The 23,711-nt window shown below is 42.0% G+C and overlaps 2 protein-coding genes across 11 annotated transcripts in view; both read left to right on the top strand.

Moving 5' to 3' along the window:
- MTM1 (myotubularin 1) overlaps window positions 1–22,412 on the top strand; it is a 45,285-nt gene extending 22,873 nt beyond the window's left edge. For 2 of the 3 annotated variants that reach the window (XM_033072329.2, XM_033072328.2), the window contains 9 exons: window positions 1,520–1,603; window positions 2,741–2,890; window positions 5,797–5,985; window positions 10,078–10,263; window positions 11,295–11,501; window positions 15,025–15,117; window positions 15,935–16,048; window positions 16,358–16,534; window positions 19,288–22,412. In XM_033072329.2, coding sequence (XP_032928220.1) covers window positions 1,520–1,603; window positions 2,741–2,890; window positions 5,797–5,985; window positions 10,078–10,263; window positions 11,295–11,501; window positions 15,025–15,117; window positions 15,935–16,048; window positions 16,358–16,534; window positions 19,288–19,455 — 1,368 coding nt within the window. In that variant the 3' untranslated portion in view covers window positions 19,456–22,412. The remainder of the gene's footprint in view (window positions 1–1,519; window positions 1,604–2,740; window positions 2,891–5,796; window positions 5,986–10,077; window positions 10,264–11,294; window positions 11,502–15,024; window positions 15,118–15,934; window positions 16,049–16,357; window positions 16,535–19,287) is intronic. The other variant, XM_033072330.2, reaches the window with a different exon arrangement.
- A 316-nt stretch (window positions 22,413–22,728) lies between these two features.
- Window positions 22,729–23,711, top strand: part of MTMR1 (myotubularin related protein 1) — a 40,997-nt gene continuing 40,014 nt past the window's right edge. For 5 of the 8 annotated variants that reach the window (XM_033072226.1, XM_033072225.1, XM_033072224.1 and 2 more), the window contains exon 1: window positions 22,753–22,811. The gene's annotated coding sequence lies outside the window, so the exon portion shown is untranslated. Of the gene's footprint in view, window positions 22,812–23,711 lie in introns of all 8 variants that reach the window. The other 3 variants (XM_033072219.1, XM_033072223.2, XM_033072222.2) reach the window with 1 other exon arrangement.

Genomic DNA, 23,711 nt, shown 5'->3' with positions numbered 1-23,711 from the left:
ACTGAAAGTCTACCCCTTTAAAAATGGTAAAGACATTCAGAAAACAAAACCAGGGAATGCATTGTTTACTTCTGCAAACTTGCCAATGAGTGCACTTGCTCTAAAATAGTGATTTAATTTAGAATTCTGGTTTGTAAAACTAGTGAGATAAAGCATCTTAAGTGAGCAGTAACACCCTTTTAAAGTATTTATTTACTAGAACTACACGAGGAGAAAACTTCTCCTTTTGTGGGGGATTCAGTTTTGTGTTTAGATATGAGCTGTTCAGTGTTAAAAGCAGTGTAACATATTGGGCTGAGCAGAATTGCCTGGAGCTTATGTAAGATTCAAAGCCTCCTCCGTGGGGGCGGGTTTTTTTCTTGCTTACTGGGTTTTCTGCATGTGTGGCATGATCAGTTTATCATTCAGTTTCTCCTTTTAATGTTTTTGAATAGCCAGGAGACTTTCAGCTGGTTTTTTACAGGTGAGCTATGATGGGCTCTGGAATGTTTCTGCTTTGCATGCTGTTGCTGAGTTAGCTCAGGACAACATATTCTCTTCTGTGGTTTTTTTTTTTTGTTTGTTTGTTTTTGGTGGGTTTTTTTGTTTGGTTGGTTTGGTTTTTTTCCTTTTTTCGGTTTTTTTTTGTGGTTTTTTGTTGGTTTTGTTTTTGTATTTGAAGCAATTTTGTTTCATTCTCCTTTTGGTATCTGAAGAGTTTGTAGGCCACAAAAATCAGTTTTCTCAATGAGGAAGATTGTTAGCATAAACATTACTTTTGCTTTCGTCCAAAACTATAGAAACAAGCTAAGGGAGGAGAAGTGGGCTAGTTAGGTAGTAGAGCCCACTTGGAATTTCCTGGAAGGAGATAAAAGGTATGAGGAAATTACTGGAATGCTCAGTAAGACTGCTGTGCTGTATAAGTGAATTGTGAGAGCAAGCAACAAAGCAAGAAGTAATGTAAGCAGGTAACAATTTCATTTTCAATGGCAGCTTTTTCACTTTCATGGAGTTTTACAGTAATAGGGATTTCTCATAGTAAGTATCAGTTGGGGAGGCATGCAGAAAGGCAACTGCTTCCTGGTGGCAATGAATAGCAATGAAAACCTTTTTCCACTTTGAATTTAGCATCTGATGTTGTATGTTGTAATTGAAGCTGTGCCTATTGGAGAAATTTGGTGAGAAGAAGGCAGTTTTTTAGTGATAATGTGAAATATGAGAAATAAACCATTCTAAAACATTGCAACCTCCAGACAGTAAAAAAGAAAAAATCCAACCAGTTAACCTGTATAATTTATTTTTGTTACCTTGTAACTGTTGTCATATTTTCATTCTTTTCATTACCAGATGTGTATTTTTTTAACTTGTTGCTCTTGGCTTCATAGTCTTGCACATACCAGATAAAAATGGAGACAGTGGGGCTGGCATGGAACAGTCAGTGCTATTTTCTAGTGAGCATTAGGGTATAACTGATAATGATACCTCATATTTGCCATTTCAGTCAGAGTTTGGTATAATAAGCTTATTTTGTATCTTACAGCTTTTTTTTGCCTTTGTAAATGAGGAAAAGTTTTCTGAAAATGGCTGGATGGTGTACAACCCGATGTCTGAATACAGGAGACAGGTGAGTTATTTGCAGTTGCTGTTTACTGGTGCTTTCACATCTTCCAACTTGCATAGAGGAATTACTGTTTGTATATTTCTTTTATCAGCTGTTGGGAGAGGATGAAATTTCAACATGAAGAAAAGTAAAGGAAAGAAATAAAACACTTGAGCCTTTAAAAAAGCCAAGAATGCCACAGGAAGGTGATCTTTGCTCTTTGAAGGAAGTTATTGATGCCTCTTACAATGTGCCACTGCTAAGTGAGCACAGGTGGGGAGAATGTGCCAAATATGTAACTATAGTGTCCTAAACATAGATTGCATTTTCTTCTTCCCAAAATGAAGTGGGGGAAAAAAACAAAAGGCAGCTTATTTTAGAAACAGCATTACTTTACAGAAATTCTGGATGTCTATCAGTATTCTTCCTTGCTCTTTATGTGATCTTGGGAAAATGTCAATGAAAGAGGATGATATTTTATTTTAAAGTGTTTGTTAGATAATTAAAGTAAAACATTAAAAAATTAAATAGCAAAGAATGAGAACTTCCTTAATTTTTTTTAACCTCCATAGTTTTTTTGGTTCATGATTTGCAAGCCTGAGGCCCAAAGAAGGTAAAATACAAACCCCACTGTGTGTGTGTGGAGGACTGTCTCCTGGACAGTATGTCTCCTGGAAATGCATTACTGGGCGAAGTGCATCTAGGAGTTGTTCTTTCTCAATAGGAAAGTTGCCCTGAATCTTACTTTTAACCTGACAGTAGTATCAGGCTACAGGAAAGAAAGGTTATAGTGAGACTTCGTCACAGTCTCTCTTCACCAGGGAAGGTGGAAAAGCAAAGCTTCAGGGAAGGAGAGAAGGTAATTCCTCAATCCCACAGTTAAAGAAATGCATCTCCTAGTTTCATCTTTTTAATGAAACTTACTATAAGGCTAGAATTGTGTGCATAAGGATATGAGATATCTCTTCAGCTGTTTAAGGCTGTGAATCCATCTGCAATGAGCTGGTTTGTCTGGTCTTGTAATCTTTCTTGCTTCTATTGCTTTGGGATGATACTTAGTTAAATTGTTGCCCTGTGGCCATAGTATCATGTAAAATTCAGGAGCGGAATTATTACTTGCTCAGCCAAAAATACATTGAATAACTTCATGTTCCCTTTTAGGGGCTGCCTAATGAACGGTGGCGAGTGACTTTCATTAATGAGCATTACGGGCTGTGTGACACATACCCGTCCCTCTTGGTCGTGCCATACAATGCAACAGATGATGATCTCAAGAAAGTTGCTGCCTTTAGGTCCCGGAATAGAATCCCGGTGAGTATTAGGTGGAACTTGCCTGATGGTGTAGCTAGTTTGAAGTTCATCCAAGCAACTTCTTGCGGAATATGATGCAGAGGATGCTGCTTTTTTTTTTTTTTTTTTCCCCTGGGAAATGGTTATGGCAAAATAGTTTTGATTGGCTGGTGGTTTTCACTGCTTGAAACTGGTCTTGGTCAAACAATATTTGCAGTTATCCCTGTGACAATCACCTATGGCAGCTTCATTGATTTTTAACTTGACTTGCTCAGTAGCAGTGGCCAGCACTGCAGTTTCCCTTGATGAGGAATGAGCCTTACACTGCCATATGCACTAGTTACTATTGCTGAATGCCCATAAAAAGTAATCACAAATGTTGTTCTACAACATGACATTTCAACATAGTTCCACTGGTCAGTCCTAAAGTAAAACTTCATGCATAGTCTCTTTAGTGAATTCTTGGGCTTTTTAATATGTAAAATAAGAGAAACCCATTTGATTGCTTGCGTTTCTGTAATGAAAAATCTGTGAGGTAAGGGTATTTTTATGTACCAGCTCTTTACAGCACTATAGAAAATACTATTTTCCATCCCAATACTAGTTTTAATTGGTATTTCGCTTTTGTAAATTTGGAAGATATACTGGATTCTTAGACAGTATCAGAAAACTGCCTTGAATCTCAGTTTCAAACAGATGCACAGCTTAATGTGACAAATATTTGTTAGATCTGATATTTACTGACAGACTAGGTCTGTAATTATGAATTTACTATATACACACACACATAGCTGTGTAATATATAATATATATAGAATATGTGTAATGTATAGCCTGTGCGTATAGTTCTAATAAGCTAGTGGTGTCACTCTTGTCACCTTGAAATTGATGACAGGCCTTTTGGTATGCCTGTACAGTGAGAGTAATTCCCTTAGTAATAGTCATTTTATTAAAGTAGTAATTTAAAATAGTAATTTCATTCTTGTTCAAGAAAAAGCCACTCATCCTCACCACCTCCCCCCACTCCTCCTCCTGTGCCCCCCCCACCAGCAGATCTTGTTTCTGATCTCAAGAATGAACACCTGAGGATTGGATTTTTGGGGGTTTTTGTTTGAACTCTGATCTCTTTTGCTCTGTAACCCACAACTTACAGAGTGGATGAGAATACTGTTTCTTAATTTTCAACAATGAATTTGCATTTTTTTGCCTACTTCTCTGATTTCTTGGTTATCTTTAATCTCTCTCACTGCATCTGTTCCCTGGGCAGCTCAGTGTCTTTTGTGGCAATTTCCTCTCTGGCTCAGAACAACACAGACAGTATGTGCTTCACTCCAGTGTCTCCTCTTTGTAGAGAGCTGAGGAACAAAATGTGCTTTAAAGAGAAGAGAAAACATTCAAGATAGTGCAGAAAGGTTCAACTTCCCTTCCTTATCCAAAAAAAGGGAAAAATCGTTCTTGTGGAATTGGAGCATCTTAGTCACCATTTCACAATGAGTCCATTCTCCTGAGGTTTTTTTTTTGTTTCAGCAGAGATAGTGGTGTTTGTTACTAGTTTACTTTTCAGGATTACAGTAGTTTCACGAATACAAGCTGCACGGAGTATAAGCCGCACTTCCGGTGCGTCGACAATGTTGCTGTCTTTGTCAATAAATAAGCCGCACCCCGAATATTAGCCGCGCTTTCGTTCGTAGCGAGAATCCGTGCGCAGCTTTCACAAATTGGCCAATTAGTAACAGGATCGCGGCATAGCGGGGTTTACTGGCTCGGGGCGGGGCCAGGCAGGCTCGGCCCGCTCATGGTTACCGACGGGGCCGGCCGGGTGGTGCTGCAGCCGCCGCCGGGCTCACTGGCCCCCCCTCTCGCGTCAGCAACGCCTCGCTGCCGCGTTTGCTCGCCCTGCCGGCGGGGCAACCGCCGCCGCCGCTGCGAGGCACGCCGGTCGCCCCGCGCCGCATTTGCTCGCCCGGCCGGCAGGGCTGTCGCCGCCGCTGGGCTCGCTGGCCCCCCTCTCCCGTCAGCACCGCCCCGCTGCCGCGTTTGCTCGCCCTGCCGGCAGGGCTGCCGCCGCCGCCGGGCTCGCTGGCCCCCCTCTCCCATCAGCACCGCCCCGCGCCGCGTTTGCTCGCCCTGCTGGTGGTGCTGCCGCCGCCAGGCTCGCCGGCCGCCCCCTCCCGTCTGCACCGCCGCCGCGTTTGCTCGCCCTGGCCGGCACTGCAGGCCCCCGCACTGCCGGGCTCCCCCACGCTGCTGGCCCCAATTCTGCTGGGCTTCCCCCGCTGCCAGGCAGCCCCACCTGCTGGGCTTCCTGCTTCTGCCATTCTCCCCTGCACTGCTAGCCCCAGTTCTCCCAGGCTCCCCCGCCCTGCTGGCCCGGGCTCTGCTGCCCCCCCTGCCCCACCCTGCTGGCCCAGGCTCTGCCGCCCGCCCCCCACACTGCTGACCCCGCCTCTGCCAGGCTTTCCCACCTCTGCCGGGACCGGCCGGGCTCCAGCTTGGCTTGGGGCTGCCGCGGGCTCTCACTTCCGTGTTGGCAGCTTTTAGAATATTGTTAATGTATTAGCCGCCCCCGAATATTGGCCGCACTTCCGGGTTTCCACCAAAATTTTGGTCAAATTGGTGCGGCTTGTATTCGTGAAATTACTGTATTTGTGTAACTTAAGATTTGTAGGAAAATATTAAAATACATTGGATTATATAAGTAACTATGATTTCAGTAAGCATTAAATATGTAAGAGAACTCTTTTGAAGATAATTATTGAATTTTATGAGACTAGAAGCTGTTGATGTCAATGGATTGTATTTTGAAGAAATAAAAAGAAAGGTGTTTATTTTCATACTGTGTATTTTAAAGAATATAGCTTTGAGTTTTAAGTTAAGATATTCTACTAAAATCAGTATATTCTGCTGTGTGTTTGCCATGTGGCCAGGTTCTCTCATGGATTCATCCAGAGACCCAAGCTGTAATCATGCGCTGCAGTCAACCTCTGGTTGGAATGAGTGGCAAGCGGAATAAAGATGATGAAAGATACCTTGATATCATCAGGGAGGCCAACGGGCAGATCTCCAAACTGACCATCTATGATGCAAGGCCCAATGTCAATGCAGTTGCAAACAAGGTAAACAGATGCTTCTTATTTTTGAAGGGAAGAGACTTGCTTTGAAGTTCTGTGAGGAGGTTTTGGGGAATAGTATAATATAGATGAATTCACACAATCAACTGCTGAGGTTTAAGGCCATGAAAGGACATGAGCGTCTTAAGTAGGTCCCTGAGCAGAGTTTCAGGACTATATGTGGATTTCCAGATACGCTTTTCCATGTCTGTTCTCAGATTAGCACAGATCATAGCACGGGACTGAAGTCAGGCATGACTCCACTCTGCACAAGGAGAGTGCACAGCTACAGGAGTAGCCTACAAGGAGTAGGCTGGGCTGTAGAGCATGTCCCCTGTTGGGACGACAGGCCACCTCTGTGCAACCTTCAGACTCTCTGGGAAAACTCCATCCTAGAAGGAGGATGTGTGCATAAAGCCAACCCTACTGACAGGCATCCTTTGTTTGGGTCTTCCTAACCATTACGTGGACTACTTCAGACTTATCCTGGAAGCCAGCAAATAAAGAGAAAGTGATAAATAAGTTCATTTGGGTGCTTGCACTCTAAACAACAGTATGAGCATGATCTTGGATACCTTGGTACCTGTTGTTCTTCCCCAGGTGCTTGTAGTTGGTAAGTACAGAAAGTGTTTTCTTTGGGTAAGGTGACTGTTTCTTTATCTATGATGAAAAGCTAAATGGGATCAGATCTGGAACAGATCTTGAAAAATCATCTCTTCTAACCCTTCAGGAGGAAAAGATGTGCCTGTGGATTGATTTCTCCTCTGCTTCCCCCTCAGCTCTGTTGAGGATTAGGTAATTAGGCAAGCTCAGATAATGCCAGTACACAGTGTCAGTGTTGTTTTTGGCATGGAGCACAGTAGACATGGGTGTGCTCTATCTTTATATGCAATGACCATGTTAGGGAGTGGTGGTGCAGGAGAAAAGTTTAATGCCTTTGTCATAAGAGAATGTGCCGTGCCTGGTATAGTCCCTTAGTCGTGGAACTTCAAACACAGATGGAGGGAATGTGCTTTTCAGTACTTACTAGGTGTGTGTCTGACAGCAAAGAGCATGAGAGCTGAGCTCAAGAGGGTTTGAGATCTGAGTGAAATGGTAAGTGTACTTATCTGGAGAGAAGGAATTCTAGCTTCTGAATAGTTTTGTGGAACAAAACAAACACCAGCTTAGTGAAATTAGTCCTCTTCAGTGTTTGTGCTGAAAGGAATATGAAATGGTAAAACTTGTTTGCATCTGAGAGATTTCTGTGTAACATTTGTTAAGTTGCTTTCAAGAATAACAGTAATTGAAAGGGGACAAGAATACTGGTAGTTTGCTCTGTGCAATTAGGTGCATGTATTTGTACCTGTACAGTCTTCTTCTCTGTAATACAGAATGTAGTTTGTTAAGCTTTGTTACTGTGTTTGTGTGTATAGCATGCATTCTTTCAGAGACTCTATCCTAGGGACTGTTTGAACCAGATGGTTTGTATTTTGAGGGTCTGCCTCAATTGCTTGCATTTGTCTGTACAAATCCCATTATCCTCTGCACACTGAATTTTTATGGGTGAACAAAACATGTAATCTTCCTGTTTGCCTTGTGAAAAGATTATCAGTTGTATCTTTAGAGCAAATGGGGTAAAAAATTGAATTTGTCCAAGAACTGCAGAAAAATTCAAGGTAATGTCTTATAGACAAATTTGATATGTACATGTTTTGTTTAACTCTTCATATGTCTAAACATGAAATGCTCAATCAGAGCAGTAGACACAGTAGGGTTCATTTCAGGATCTGTGGGATAATGTGCAAGTGCAAGAATCGGTGTTGATCAGCACTGAAAATATTTTGTGAACAACTGTGTAGATTTGTCTAAGCAAAGTCTTGGGCTGTGCTGCTCAAGCATTGCTGTGTTCCTTGTACATAGGTCAAGACAGGCAGGAGTTGCAGCAGCCCTGATGCTGAAATTATAATCATTCCTCATGAAGACGTCATAATGCTCAAAGGAAAGAGAAAAATACACTCGTTACTTCTTTAACTGCATAGCCTGGCAGTTCTGATAACATCTGAGAAAAGAGACACAGAGCACAGAATAGAGATACTGTACTGCTGTACAGCAGTGTAGTGGTACTCACGGGGAAAGGCTACACAGTGCTTTAGGCTCTTGTCTGATGTATAGCTGGTGGCTGCAATGGCATATAAAGGCAAAGCTTATTTATCCAAATTTATGGCATGATTTTGCTGTCTGCAGAAAATGCTGCAATGTTGCAGCTCTCTGAGCTTGAGGGAGCTGGTAATGTTTAATCTGGAGAAAAGGAGGCTTAGGGGTGACCTTACCACTTTATACAACTGCCTGAAAGGAGATTGTAGCTAGGTGGGGGTCAGTCTCTTCTCCCGGCTACAAGTGATGGAGCAAAAGGAAATGGCCTCAAGTTGCGCCAGAGGAAAATTTTATTTGTGGAAAGGCTGTCCAGGGAAGTGGTTGAATCACTGTCCCTGGAAGTACAGTAGTTTCACGAATACAAGCCGCACGGACTATAAGCCGCACCCCCGGTGCCTCGACAATGTTGCTGTCTTTGTCAATAGATAAGCCGCACCCCGAATATTAGCCGCACTTTCGTTCGTAGCGAGAATCCGTGCGCAGCTTTCACAAATTGGCCAATTAGTAACAGGATCGCGGCAGAGCGGGATTTACTGGCTCGGGGCGGGGCCAGGAAGGCTCGGCCCGCTCATGGTTACCGACGGGGCCGGCCGGGTGGTGCTGCAGCCGCCGCCGGGCTCACTGGCCCCCCTCTCCCGTCAGCACCGCCTCGCTGCCGCGTTTGCTCGTCCTGCCGGCGGGCCAGCCGCCGCTGCGAGGCACGCCGGCCGCCCTGCTGCTGCGGTTACTCACCCTGCCGGCGGGCCAGCCCCCGCCGCCGCTGCGAGGCACGCCGGCCGCCCTGCTGCTGCGTTTACTCGCCCTGCCGGCGGGCCGGCCCCCGCCGCCGCTGCGAGGCACGCCGGCCGCCCTGCTGCTGCGTTTACTCGCCCTGCTGGCGGGCCGGCCCCCGCCGCCGCTGCGAGGCACGCCGGCCGCCCTGCTGCTGCGTTTACTCACCCTGCCGGCGGGCTGGCCGCCCTGCTCCTGCGTTTCCTCGCCCTGGCCGGCACTGCAGGCCCCCGCACCGCCGGGCTCCCCCACGCTGCTGGCCCCGATTCTGCTGGGCTTCCCCCGCTGCCAGGCAGCCCCACCCGTCGGCCTTCCTGCTTCTGCCATGCTCCCCTGCACTGCTAGCCCCAGTTCTCCTGGGCTCCCCCGCCCTGCCAGCCCGGGCTCTGCCGCCCCCCCTGCCCCGCCCTGCTGGCCTGGGCTCAGCCGCCCGCCCCCCACACTGCTGGCCCCGCCTCTGCCAGGCTTTCCCACCTCAGCCGGGGCCGGCCGGGCTCCAACTTGGCTTGGGGCTGCCGCGGGCTCTCACTTCCGTGTTGGCAGCTTTTAGAATATTGTCCATGTATTAGCCGCCCTCGAATATTAGCCGCACTTCCGGGTTTCCACCAAACTTTTGGTCAAATTGGTGCGGCTTGTATTCGTGAAATTACTGTATTTAAAAGATATGACACTTGGGGGCTTGGTTTAGTGATGGGCTTGTCACTACTTGATTTTTAATGGATGGATTTAGTGATCTTAAAGGTGATTTCATGATAAAAATGATTTAATGCTTATCTTTGAAGAGTCTTCATCGGTGGCATTGCATGTGGGTACAATACATGTGGGTTTTCTGCTTCCTTTTGTGGCTGGGCATATTCTCTGCAATAGTGGTGTTGAAATGCTTTGGAAGAGCAGCAGCAGAACAGGCTCTTTAACACCGTAACAGTCTAAATATGTGTTTAGTCTTCAGCACTAAAATTTAGTTTTAGAAAAGTTAGTTGTTGCTAATTTACTTCTTAAAGACAGAATCTAAGGTTCTTGAACATAATTTTTAAATTAAAGGTATCTTCTTCTTAACTGAGCTCTTACATTTATTTGGCCAAACATTTTATCAGTTTTGTCAATTTCTATGTCAAATGACATTCATTCTTCTTGCTGTGTTGAAAAGAGTGTGTATATGACTCAAGTTAATTTCCGATCTCTTGTTTGTAGGCAACTGGGGGAGGATATGAAGGTGAAGATGCATATCCCAATGCAGAACTTTTCTTCTTAGACATTCATAATATTCATGTCATGCGGGAATCTTTGAAGAAGCTGAAGGATATTGTTTATCCTAATGTGGAAGAATCACACTGGTTGTCAAGTCTGGAATCAACCCATTGGTTAGAACATATAAAGGTAACTTTTCCTTGATTGTTTGAAAAATGTTTGTCCAAATCTGTAATATCACACTTGCTTTCTTTGCTAAACTTTGAAATACATCAAACTACTTAAACTACAAAAACAACAACATCCCTGAATGTTGGCTTTTTCTTTTTGGCTAACTAATCTTAGAGTATGTTATGAGACTCATAACTAAGCAACAGCAGGTGAAATTGAATGTTTGTTGCCTGCCTCAAGTTAAGAGTGTTTGGCAGAAAAATGCATTCTTAGTCTGATTGGCTTTACATGAGAACTGATTTTTTTTTGGTTTCTTGCAACACAGGCCTGCAGTTGACTGTCATTGTGACATACTAATAAATACTTCAGTTGTCAGTGTGTATGTGACTTCATTTTGTGAATTATGGTTTTGTAAATAAATTTTGTAAATTTATTAGTAACTTTTGTAATTTTCATCTGCTAGCAGAAATAAAATACTTAAGCTGGTAATTCACCAGTGTTCTTGCTAGTCAACCTTTGAATCTTTTGCCTCAAGTACAGCTGTGCAAAAGTAATTAGAGTATTATGTAATGAATCCTACTAAATAAAATTTTCATCTTAATTTAATATTTGGAAAATAAGTATATTAAAAGAGTGCAAGCTCATTTTTCCAACAACTGAGATAATTCAGTCATTTAGTTCAAAGAAAGGAGTCAGATGAAATAACACTGAATTTTAAGAGATTATATCCTGTGGTAAATCCCCTCTTTCTTTGAAAAAGAAGCTTATGTTCTTTGGTTTATCAAGGTTACTGTTTTCTGCCCTGTTTTTTAAGAATTTGCTGTGAGATGAATTTGATCGTACTAAGGGATTAGGGAACCAGTCTGTTTCTCTATTTTATGCAAAAAATTCACTTGATCTCCTAGAAAATTATTTTCCAATTAACTCCACTGCTCTTTTCAGGTCTTTTAATGGAAATAGAATTAATTCAGATGCAAAGAAATCAGCTTAGTGTTATGATTTGACCAGAAATAAGCTGTGTTTGTTTGGTGTGTGTTGCTCCTTGCCAGCTTGTTCTGACAGGAGCCATTCAGGTGGCAGATAAGGTGTCCTCGGGCCGGAGCTCGGTGCTGGTTCACTGCAGTGACGGCTGGGACCGCACGGCTCAGCTCACCTCCCTAGCCATGCTCATGCTGGACAGCTACTACAGAACCATTGAAGGCTTTGAAGTTCTCGTGCAAAAAGAGTGGATAAGCTTTGGACACAAGTTTGCATCGGTAAGAATTAGAAGATAATTGCAAAGACTGTGCGGTATTGACTTTCTGGAAAGCTTCCAGTATTAAACTGCTCACTTTGTGTCAGGGTTTGAGAATTCATTTCATTATTTTTGAATTTAGATTTAAAACCTTTCCAGATAAACTGAGCAGAACTTTTGGGTTTGGACTTGTTTGATTAATATTTTTCTTGCTGTTCTTTCTCTGAGAACTCATATTTTGTCCTTTGCATCCTTTTAAAAGCATAGAATTGCTAGGGTCACTGCAGTTACTGAGCAAAGAAAATAAGGAAGCATAAAAATTATGTGCTTTCAAATTCTTCAGCTGAAGATCAGATAAAGCTGGGACCTGAGGTTCTCCATCACTCTTTCTTTGGGCTGTTTTGACTGTCACAAGAAGCAGATGAACAAGTCCCACCAATGTCTTCTAAGTGAGATTTTGCGTCCTGATTCCCAAATATTCTAAACTTGTCATAATAGCTCCCAAGAGGCTGTTGCTGGTAATGCTGGCTCTGCTTCTGTTCAGTTGTATTCTGGGCAGAAGGTTAGAAATGCAGAAGGTTAAGTAGTTGCTTCCATAGCAAGTCCTTAATATTTCACAGGTGTGTGAATAATTTTTACAGAAAATTCATAGAATGTTCTGAGTTGGAAGGGAACCTGTTCATCATGTTTGTGTTAGAAAACTTTTCAAAGTCGTAGTGGAACTTTTTCCTAAATGCAGCAGCTAACCATTTAACTAGGAAGTCTTATGTGAGGAACCTGGAGGAGCAAATTAGGTTGCTGGGAGACTGTGCTGTTACTTACTATAAACATGACAACAGTGTTGCTTGTTGGTGCTGAACCTTGTAATTCTCAAGTCCGAACTTTCTACAACTTCAGTAGAAGCTACTTGCATGGATATTTTGTCCCCAGTGGAATATTCTAAAGAGGTTAATATTACTAAAATTTGGAAAATATGGAATCTGGAAAAAATCAAGAAATGGAAAAATATACCTATGTGTGTGTTTCATGACCATTTTACATTTGTGAATGTGTAAGAGTATTGCAGTCATTTGGAAATCCATGTATAGCTACTTAGCATAAATCACCTCACCATTTACATGTGCTTGTAGGCAGTGGCAGTTTTTGATCTGACATTATAAAGGTGGTTTGAGGCTTAGGACGTTTATATTTTGGGTGTTGGGAGTGATAGCTGATGTAGTCTGGTTTTTTTGTGTACTTACTTGTGGTTGTTTAGCAGTGATATGTTTTATAAATCTGTTAGTATTCTGTCTTGGTACAACCACTGGAAAATGTGAAGCCAGTGGCTCAACTTTTTATTCTCATATTTTATTTCTTACTTTAAAAAGTTAAAAGAGTCAGGATGCAGATAAAATTAGATGATGTAACTAGGTGACTTGTAGTCAAACGTGTGTTATGGTTTAACACAGAGCTTAAAAAGATGATTTGTGTGTTCTTCATCATTATTAATAAGTTCAAATAATCTGTTTCCTTTTGTTAAACCCTTGATTTTAGTTGGGTAATCAAAGATTTTGTTCTTGCTCAACAGATGTTTTTTTTCCAAATAGTGAGGCAGGACTTGGCCTCCCTTCCAGATGATTTGCTCAATCATGAGCAAATTCATGTCTGACAGTGTAGCGGCAATAAGAATTATTTAAGTAATTCCTTTGCTTAGACTGTTATTTTCCCAACTTGCTCGGTCAAGTAGTAATCTTTGGAAATGGTTGAGGCCACTCTTTTTTGAGACTACTGTGAATTTTTATTTAGCTTATAGTGAAGGTTAGTCTTTTCTGGAGGGTTCTGTAGAGGTGGTGGAGGCACTATCCCTGGAGAGATTTAAAGGACATGTGATGTGTTGCTTGGGGACGTGCGTTAGTGGTGGACCTGTCAGTGCTGGGTTGACAGTTGGACTCCATGATCTCAGAGGTCTTTTCTGACCTTAACTATTCTATGATAAAATTATAATGCAAGCATAAAATATTTTGATCATTCATACTCTGTTTTAGCTTGATAATTATTTGATAGAACTGTGACTTTGAAGAGTGCAAACTAGACACTTAGTGCAGTTAGAGCAGATCCTGAACTTCCTCTCTGAAAATGTTGTTGTTTCATTTTCCCTTTTAGTAGGGAGTTGAAGAGAAGTGTTACTTTTATTGTCTGGGTTGGCAAAAGCTTCATGTTTTTTATGACACCAGGGTTGCAATTTGGATTATTTAATATCAAATATCCAAATAGTAGACTACTTAATAGTTCCTCTCCATATTTTATATCAAATGAGGTGAGCAATAAGTTTCCTTGTTGAAAAGGAATTCCCTACCCCAGCTTTTCTATGCATGTTGAATTTACTGCACTCTCCAGATGATAAATCTGCTTATGTGGATTTAATTCTAATTATACATTCAAATATGAGACATAATTATAGATGGAAGATAGACATTCCGAAACTGCTAACTATAGTGGAAGTGGACAGACTTTCACTCCATACTAAACACGTATATGGCTTTTAATGGATAACAAATATTTCAAAACATGACTGAAGAGCAGGGAAGCCAGTTTGTTTTTCTTTAAACCCCTTTTCTAGTAATTTGTTACTGTTATCTGATTCAGCTGCAATCCCTCGTCTCTATTTCCTCCCATTCAATTCTATTATTTTAAAATATGTTGCAAGCCATTGTACGGAGTAGTGTACTGCTCTTATGATTTTTCATGTCCTTGAGGCATTAAGGTTGCTATCTTACAGGCAGATAAGACAACATCTTAGGTCAACATACCCGCTTTTCATTTGTCTCCTCAAACAAGTACACACAAACAGAATTATGGAATGAATAGAAACTCTTTTTCTCTGAATCTCTTACCTATTCTCAGTTATCAAATGCAAAAAGGAAGCAAACAGCTTTTACCAAATGTACTTTTTGTCTGTGGGGCAAATTCCTTTGATTGTTACTTTGGGCACATCAGAATAAGGGGTTTACCCAAACTTTGTTCATTTTGTATCAGGAACATGAACTTTCTTTGATCTTGTTCGTGTTTGCCTACTATCTCAGGGTGAATGTTAAGGTTCAAGAGTGGAGGAGAAAGAGAAGATTGTGTGGATAATTTCATGATCTAGGTCCTGCAGTGACTTAAAAAGGAAGACAAAGTATGCAACTTGGCTTTTGACAGACTTACCATGTAAATGTAGTTCAGAATATGTCTTGATTATATTTTAAGTCAATCAAGACATAGTCTGTTGATAATGGTACATAACTGTTGATGCTTCAACAGTTCTACTTGTCTAATAATCAGCAGGTATATATAACAGGACTGGTTATCAGTTTGGATTTTTTTTCAGACATCTTTGTAACAACTTTGCAGTATTTCTCTGTATCTTAATCTCTTCTCCTTGGTGCACTAACTAATTTTGAAATTATAACAGTGGGTTGCGTTATTGCAAAAGAATTAATGCTCTAATGCAAAATAAGAAACTGTGTCTGTTACCATAAAATAGCATGTTTCAGTTACCAGGAGGCTGCTTTGCTTCATTTCAGAGAATAGGCCATGGTGATAAAAATCATGCTGATGCAGACAGATCACCCATCTTTCTCCAGTTTATTGACTGTGTGTGGCAGATGTCTAAACAGGTATGTTGTGTTGTTCTTCAGAAGGTAACAGTATCAAGAGATTACTGAATTAAAACCTTACATCTTTATTTTTTTTAAGAAGTATTTGAAGAGGACAGCATACCCCTCTGCTCTGACCTGTTGTAAAAAAAAGTGTAATTTTTTCTGTGAAAGTGAAGTACAGGCTGTGGCTATGTTGCTGGACATAGCACTGGCTGTGCAGGCACGGCTGGTGCTCCTGGATACGGGATTCTCAGACACATACTGAGGGATATTTCATACCCAGCAGAAAACTTTCACAGGAATTGCACCCAGCTGTCTTAATGGGGTCTGCTGTTTTGTTTGACCATTTTATGAAGCTGTCCCTTGAACTGCAGGGACACATGTTGTTTTGTCAATGCTTAGAAAGGAAGCTAGGGAGCATTTGAGTGCTGTTGTGATTTAAACATTGTAATATCAGTAAAGAACCAAAGCAGTCAACTTAGTCCATTTAGGGTTAAGGGTCAGGACCTTTATCTTCCTATTTGGTGTTGCACTGTAAGAGTGCATTGTCTTATTCTGTCTTGCTAGTAAAAGTGTATGTGTAACCATTATGTATTTTATTCTTTTTAAGAATTAAAGGTAGGCAGAACATTGAGACTTTTTCAGTGGCTAGTTTCAGAAAGTTGGACACTGTGGGTCAGTGGAACTCTTAGTCTGCTATAAAGTGTATGAAAGTATTACCTGAAAATTATTTGTAGATGTATCCACACTTCTAAACTTTACCTTCAGGCTTTTAGTCAGGGCATGTGCCTGTGTTTTCCACATAAGCAATTGAGTTTTTCTTTCCTGGTTTTAGTTTCCTACGGCCTTTGAATTCAATGAGCAGTTCCTGATTACAATCCTGGATCACTTGTACAGCTGCCGATTTGGCACTTTCTTGTATAACAGCGAGTTTCTCAGAGAAAAAGAGGTTAGTCAATTCACTGATTGTGTTACTGCATTGCTGTCTTTAGGTGATTGCAAAATTTTTGGTTGGATTGTATCTGGTTATAGTCCTTGCAGACAGTGATTTTTGAAACGCTTTTTTCTTATACAGTAGTGCCATGCAGTCACTAGAATACTTGTCAGGCACTGGGTTTGGAATCTTTCCAATACAGTAATGTATCGTGCTTCTAAGTAAACCAAATTTTAGACTGTAACAATGGCTTCTATGATGGATTTCTTGGTTATATTATATTATATCATATTATATTATGTTCTTATTTTTATTTCATTTTAGAAAGTGGCTGAGAAAACATTATCATTATGGTCTTTGGTAAACAGTGAAAAATCTAAATACACCAATCCTTTTTATAGTAAAGAGGTAAATCGAGCACTCTATCCAGTAGCCAGCATGCGGCATTTAGAGCTCTGGGTCAATTACTACATCAGGTGGAACCCAAGGATTCGGCAACAAGTAAGTAGATTCTCTATAACATGCTGTTAGACATTGGAAATAAGGATTTTGTGTCATAACTGACTTGTAGAGCAGTACTTGTAATCTGTTCAGGTTTTTAATGTTATATTTGCAAAGATGGAGGAAAAAAGTGAAAGTATATGTTTAGTTCTCTCGTAGCTCATTGAACTTATTTTTCTGTGTAGTAGTAAGTCCTCCTTGAGCTCTTTCTAGCCCTTTTTCTGGGACACATGTCTAAGGCCATTTGTTGCTACTAGATCCTGAATGACTATGCTTAGAAATGGGGCTTGCTGATCCCAGTAGAGTTTGGGGCATTAGCAACACAAGCACAGTTGCATTTGCTTGGTTTTTCTCCTTTTGCTGAGAGACAGTATAAAATGATTTACAGATGAAATGATTTATAAATGAAATGACCTTTGGAGTCCTTTCTCTTTCAAAGCTATATGTATTGATGGTAAGATTTAATTTTTTTATGTAACACTGATGACCCTGCATTGTTTACACTGTGCATGAAAGCCGTCACTGAAAATGATTCAAGTGGATCAGATTGGAAGTCCAGAAAACCATTTATCAAATGACACAGTTCAGTTCTGTGGTTTTAATCCATATGGACACTCAGTGTTTGTTACCATCTTGCTGGAAATCTCAGCCATGTAGCACATAAAGATTGTGTAGACTTTTTTGTCATTTTTAACAGCTTGTGGAGATTTGAATACAAGAAGAGAGAGGAGCAATTTGTTTGAAAGAAGCAATCTTCACAGTCCAGCCCTTGGCATGAGTCATTAGTTTTCAAGCAATACCCTTACTTTTCCACAGCTGATCTCCTATATTATTTACAGTGCTTTAGAGGCTTCAGGAAAGCCTGGCAGTTTGCTGTGGCCTTTTACAAGTACATTGCCTACTGGAATTGGAAGTTCTGGTTTTAAAGCTTTTGTTACTTGCTGTGAAAGATGAGGGTGTTTTGCAAAAGGTGAATATAAAGATTTATTTAGAAAGTGAAGGATTGGAATACATGCAAATTAGCTGCAGATCTACTTAAAAATGCAGTTTGCCATTTTTCGGGAAAGATTTTTGGCACCTCCTTAGAGATGCAAACCTAAGTACAGTAATTTCACGATTATAAGCTGCACCATTTTGACTAAAATTTTGCTCCCAAACTGGAAGTGCGGCTTACATTCAGGAGCGGCCAATATATGAACAAATTTTGGAAATTTCCCAACCCAGAAGTCCGAGCCAGCAGCAGCCCCGAGCCGAGGCACAGCCTGCCAGGCCCCGGTTGGCGGGGCAGTGGCGGCGCAGCGGCAGCACTATCCGGCCCCGGGGGGCGCGGCGGCGGCACCGACCGGGCATGCCCCTCTCCCTCCTCCCGGCGGTATCGGCCGGGCAAGCCCCTCTCCCTCCTCCCGGCGGCAGTGGCGAGCGGGGCTGGGGCCTCTCCCTGGCGGCCGCCCCAAGCAGGGCCAAGCCAGTAAACCCCGTAATCCCACGATTCTGTTACTAATTGGCAACTTTGTGAAAGTTGCACGTGGATCCTTGCTGCGAACGAAAGTGCGGCTTACAATCTGGTGCGGCTTATTTATGGAGGAAAAACGAAACATTGCTGACACCCCGGAAGTGCGACTTATAATTGGTGCGGCTTGTAATCATGAAATTACTGTAATAGTATTCCATGCTGCTACTACTGGTCCCTCATTTTCACTATTTTTGTACACAAAATGCAACTTTTTTTTTCTGCACATGAAATTTGTTTCATCTCACTTAAGCAACTGAATAATGAACATGTGGCCTGAACTATTTTTTATGACCTTTCTTAGTGCCATTCCTTTAGAAGTATGTTTTGCTAGCAAAACTATTATCCTATACCACTAGTCATCTTAGTACCTGCATTTAGCATTGATCCAACTTCCACAATTGCCTCATATGGGTGCATAGTGAGTGGTGCATCTCGGAGTGCTTGTTGAACTGGTTTTGAACTGGTGAGGTGTTTAACCATTTGCTGCTGAAACTCCACTGCTGATAGCTTTGAATTACAGGCTGTGAACAACTTCTAGACAGGTATATTCAGCCCAAGGTAACTTTAGGCTCTCTCTCTGCTTTGGTCATTTGTAATAGTTCTTTGTCATTTTTTTCATTAATCTGAAAAGGAAGTTAAGCTGAAAGTGGAAACAGTTAAAAAGCTCTTTATGAGTAATCTGAAAGCCAGAACAGTTGATTTTAAACATGTGCAAGTTTACTTAGAGAATTCACTAATAAAGTTTATTTCACTTGTTTACACTAAGTTGCAAATTGACTATTAAAAACTCAAGTAAATTTCATCAGCGAGAGAAGTTATTTATGATGAAGACATAGATCTTAATCTGATCAGTGTAGCTAAAATAATCTGGCTAAACACTGTTTTAGGGAAGATGCTGAGACATTTGGCTTCTGGACTCTGAAACCTTTTAGTAAGTCAAGAAAAAGGCTTTGGTCAAGGTGTACGAGTAACTATCTTGCACACAATATTTGATAACAAGAAAATAAAATCCATATGCTTCAGGAAGTGGTGGCTGATTTTACTGAGTTAAGACAAACGATTTTGTGCAAAGATTGACTTTGGGGGAGACAGCTGGAAGGCAGAATTTCTCAGGTTACAGCAATGAGTATTTCTGCTTAGCTATGACATGCTACACCTACCAGGAAGCCGAGGATACTCTAGTAGCCTGTGTATAAGTAGTTGGAGTGAAGTGCTAAGACTAACATGGATCTCTTCCTAGCAGCCAAACCCCGTGGAGCAGCGTTACATGGAGCTCCTTGCATTGCGTGATGACTATATCAGGAGACTTGAAGAGCTTCAGATCACAAATAATTCTAAGATACCCAATTCATCAGCCTCATCAACATCTCCCTCACAAATGGTGTCCCAAGTACAAACACATTTTTGAAGAAAATATTGGCTTCTTCTACACTGTAATAGCAAGTGGTGCTTAACATAGGTCTATAGCATAAAGAGGAATATTCAATGCCTTACACTAGACTGTCCTAACACAAATTATTTTAGACTTTCTTCATTTGAGGAGGACTTCAAAGCAAACCCAACTCTTCGATTACGTGCCTTTCACAACCTGTGGACTGTGAACATGAATTAACTCGTAGCTATGGAAGGCTTTAAGAGTTATTTTGGTAGGTCTGGTACAATTGAAATTAAATTGATTTATTGTTTTTGTAAGAATGCTTTAATTTATTGCATTTTAGGTCATGTTTCTGTAAGGAAATTCATACTCAGTCTTACATGTCGTGAATAAACACAATAATGGCAATAGGAATACTCACATTTTATAAAATTAGGTATGTCTGTATTCCTGTTAGGAATGCATTCATGGAGTTCGTAAGAGAAAAATAAATTCTATTGCAAGATGTCAGAGAGAAGTTTTGAAACTTTGATTACCCACAAATTCCAGATTTTCATTTTTTTTAAATAAACAGAAATATGGAAGGCATTTCACTGATATGCTTCTAAATAAAAAATTCAAATAGTGCAGTAGATATCAAAAGAAACTTTTTTATTGTAAATTGATTTTATTTTTTTTAAAAAAAGGAAGTTGTACTGGATTCTGAGAAGTTGTGTTTGGGCTAGCTGTTCAGCACTAAAATACAGCACAAATTATCACTGTGGGCAGCATTGGTTCTTTGGATTAATACAGAATTAAATGTTTCCAAAAGAAGTTTATATAATTAGAAACAGAACCACAGAGATATTGTTTAAATATCCAGCAATAGCCATAGTATTAAATCTTCTGTTTGTCTTCTAAAAATAAATGTGCCTGTTTAAAGGAGTTTTAAAACCAAAATAGACAAAAATTCTCAGTTAGAAATAATTTTGAAGACTTGTACATTTATACTTTACTGTTTAATTTAACTCCTGTTCAGCAAATTTATTCTCAAGTATTTTAAGGGGCTTTGGTATCCAAGATTTGCATATAGTGTATGCACTTAAATTGAACATTTGAGTGAGCTCTAGTTTCAAGCCTACCTTTCAGAGGCTTTTTGTAAATCTTTAATGTGTTCCTTTCAGGTATTTTTTAAAATAGTTGCAAGCATTTCATACCACAGCACAAACTTTGCTCTTGATATTTAATTAAAGTTTTACATATTCTGAGAAGTTTAATGATATTCAGGAAATCCAGGAAATACTGCAAATCAGAATTTGTAAAGGACTCTAATATTGTTATTTTAAAGGGAATATTTTGATGCTTGAGGCTTCTGTCATTGTAAATTATTGTACATGTGTGGTGAGTTTTGATCTGCAAGATATAACAGGATTATATATAAATTTTGTGTGTGTATAAAATATAGTTTATGAGAAATTCTGCAAGTTTATAAAGTGTAAATATTTTGCATATGAAAACTAAATTTAAAGGTATAGTTCCATAAAATAAATCAAAGTTTAGAGGACACTGAATATTTAAAATAATATTTTTTCAAAGGAATAAAAATATACCACCTCTGGATTTAATTTAGTATATGCACTGAGTTGCACTATGTTTTCAGGGAAGTTCAGGGCATACAGCATGTGTGTTCTAAATATGCAGAATTATATGACTCTTGTCCTCTAAATTTCATTCTCCCATCTATGCTCTCCAGTATCCAAAATAACAGTGTTGTCTCCCAATATTGACTTGTTAAGGTAAGATTCATTACATCAGATAAATGAAGAGGGATACTCAGTTGTTCATGATGTATTTTACATTTTGAAAGCTATGCATATTCTGGTATATTTGCCTTCTACTTACTTGTGGTTTATTAAAAAAATGCTATTTTTATTAGAATATTTAAAGTTTCTGTATTTGAGTTTAACATGTTGGTGATGTCTCTGAGCGGTGTGAAAAAGTTCTGAAAATCTAATAGTTTTTTCTGTGTAAACACTACACGATAACCTATTACATTAGGGAGAGTGTAATATAATGGAAAGGATCTTTTTGCACTTATTTCATTACATATTACTCTGTTCCTATTACTCTTCAGCTGAATTTGTCTTTGAAGCTCTAACATGGCTTTATGCAGGCTTGGAATTTTTCAAGTCAGCAGATAAGTGTTTTAACTGTTTTTACATATGAGACCAAGATAAGGGTGATTTTAATCCAGTATGTTCTGGAAAATACTACGTGTCACTGTAGGCATACAAACCTATCAATGCTAACAGAACATCTCTCTCCTTCCCCTTAACTGGGTGCTCTGGGCTGTTGTTCTGCACAGATCTCCTGTTCTCTGTGCACACTGTAGCCTGTTCCCTGCCAGCAGCACACCTGGGGAAGCTTCTGAAGTCGTGGAGACTTGCAGGTGCTGAGTGCCTTTTCTAGGAGGGGCGAAAAAGCAGAGCTGGGGTGCCAGCATCACCAGCAATGAATGCCCAATCTCCCATAGGAAATGTTAGTCTTGGAATGCTAGTTTAGGTTTTTTGTATTCTTCCTTCCATGGACATGAGGAGAATAAGCTAGGTTTTGTGCTGGGCTTTTGTTATGTATCTAGAAAGGTTATTTGTTGAATGCCTTCCTTATTTGCTCATGCCTTACCCTTCCCCCCAGCATCACTGTTACGGCTGTACCCAAGACATGACTTGTGTGCTACCTCCTCTGATGTATTGTTAACCTCTGCCTTGAGTTCAGGTGTTGTGTCGCAGCGAGCATTGTGTCTTGCATGAGAAAACAGGATCTGTAACAGCGCAGGATCTTCTCAGTACTACCGCTTCCTTCACTAACCGTGGCGGCCGCTCTTCTTGGATACGGCGGGACTGCTCTGGAGCCGGACGCTGTGTGTCAGGCGTTGGGTCGGGGGGAGCAATGAACGTCATCCGTCTGCATTGTATGTGCGGGGAAGGGAAAATAAAGATGTCAGTGCTGAACACTCTGCCTCCAGCAGCCCTTTTCCTGGCGCGCCGGCCGTGGGCCGTGCCCCCGTGCTGGGGCCGGAACGGGCGATGGGCCGGAGCTGCCCGGCCCGGCCCCGCCGCCCGCCCCCTCTCCCGGCGCGGAGGCCGCTGGGAAGGCGCCGCCGCCAGGTGACAGCCGTCGGCGCTGCCGGGGCCCCAGCGCGCTGGGCTGAGGCGGCCGGGCCGGGGCGCCGCGGAGAGGCGGGAATCTGCCCGCCATCCCGGCGGCGCGGCTGGAACCATGGAGCGAGCGACAGCGGCGGCAGGGCCGGCAGTGGAGGGCGGTGGCGTGAGCCGGCGAGCCGTGCGGGCGGGGGGCGCCGCGGCGGCGGGCGCGGGGTCGCGGCAGCCCAGCACCGAGACTCTGGACAGGTGAGCGGGGACGGCTCCGGGCGGAGCGGGCGGCGGGAGAGGACGTGCCGCGGCCTGCGCGCCCCACCGGGCCGGGGAGGCGGCGAGCGCCCCTCCGCCCTAGCCTCGGCCCAGCGCGGTTCCCTGGCCTCGGGGCGCCCTCCCCGGACCCCTCCGGCCCGAGAAGCTACGGTGTGAGGGCGGCTGCTGTGCAGCGATGGATGGTCTGCGGCGGGAACCGGCTGTTGTCAAAGTTTCCTGCTCCGCTTGCCGTGTGCCGGCGGTGCCGCGCCTACTTGGCCGAGGCTGAGGCGGCCGCGGGGCTTTGGCCTGAGGCTTGGGGTAACGTCCTGCAAACTTGGGCTGAGACCGTGCGCGGGTTTTGAGTCGATTCTTGGTTGGTTTGGGGTTTTTTTCCATGCGTCTCTTTAATCTGCAGAGGTGGGACTGGTCCCACGCACCACTGTGCCCTCTCGGTGTGCGGTGTCCCGGAGTGCTGTCTGTCTGTCCGTACGTGTATGCGGTGTGTTCTTGATGTGTGTCTGTGAGTGTGCTGTGTGCCTCTAACCACAACGGTGCCAGGTGCGACCACATCTCCTCCGGCAGCCGCTGGCAGAGTCATTCTTTCACTCAGAAGTTTCCAGCTGAAGGCGAACTTCAGAACTGAGCTTAAAAATCGTTAAACAAGGAGTAGACGTGAACAGAAATCTCACCCTGATGAAAACTAAATAAAAAAGAATTTTTAAAATCAGTGCTAGGTTCCAGTCTCTGTGTTCTCTCATTTTTCTTAGTAGAAGTCTGGGGGGCTTGCATCATTCTGGTGAGGCTGGAAATCAAATGTCTGTTTTCTGTTATCAAAGCATACACCTTTGTATTGCTTATCAATGCACTTCCTTATCCTAGTTTTCATCTTCTGATCTT

Source organism: Catharus ustulatus, chromosome 14 (genome assembly GCF_009819885.2).
Source record: "Catharus ustulatus isolate bCatUst1 chromosome 14, bCatUst1.pri.v2, whole genome shotgun sequence".
Taxonomy (NCBI): Eukaryota; Metazoa; Chordata; class Aves; order Passeriformes; family Turdidae; genus Catharus; species Catharus ustulatus.
Note: the sequence above shows the minus strand (reverse complement) of the source record. Positions and strands in the feature narration are given on the sequence as shown.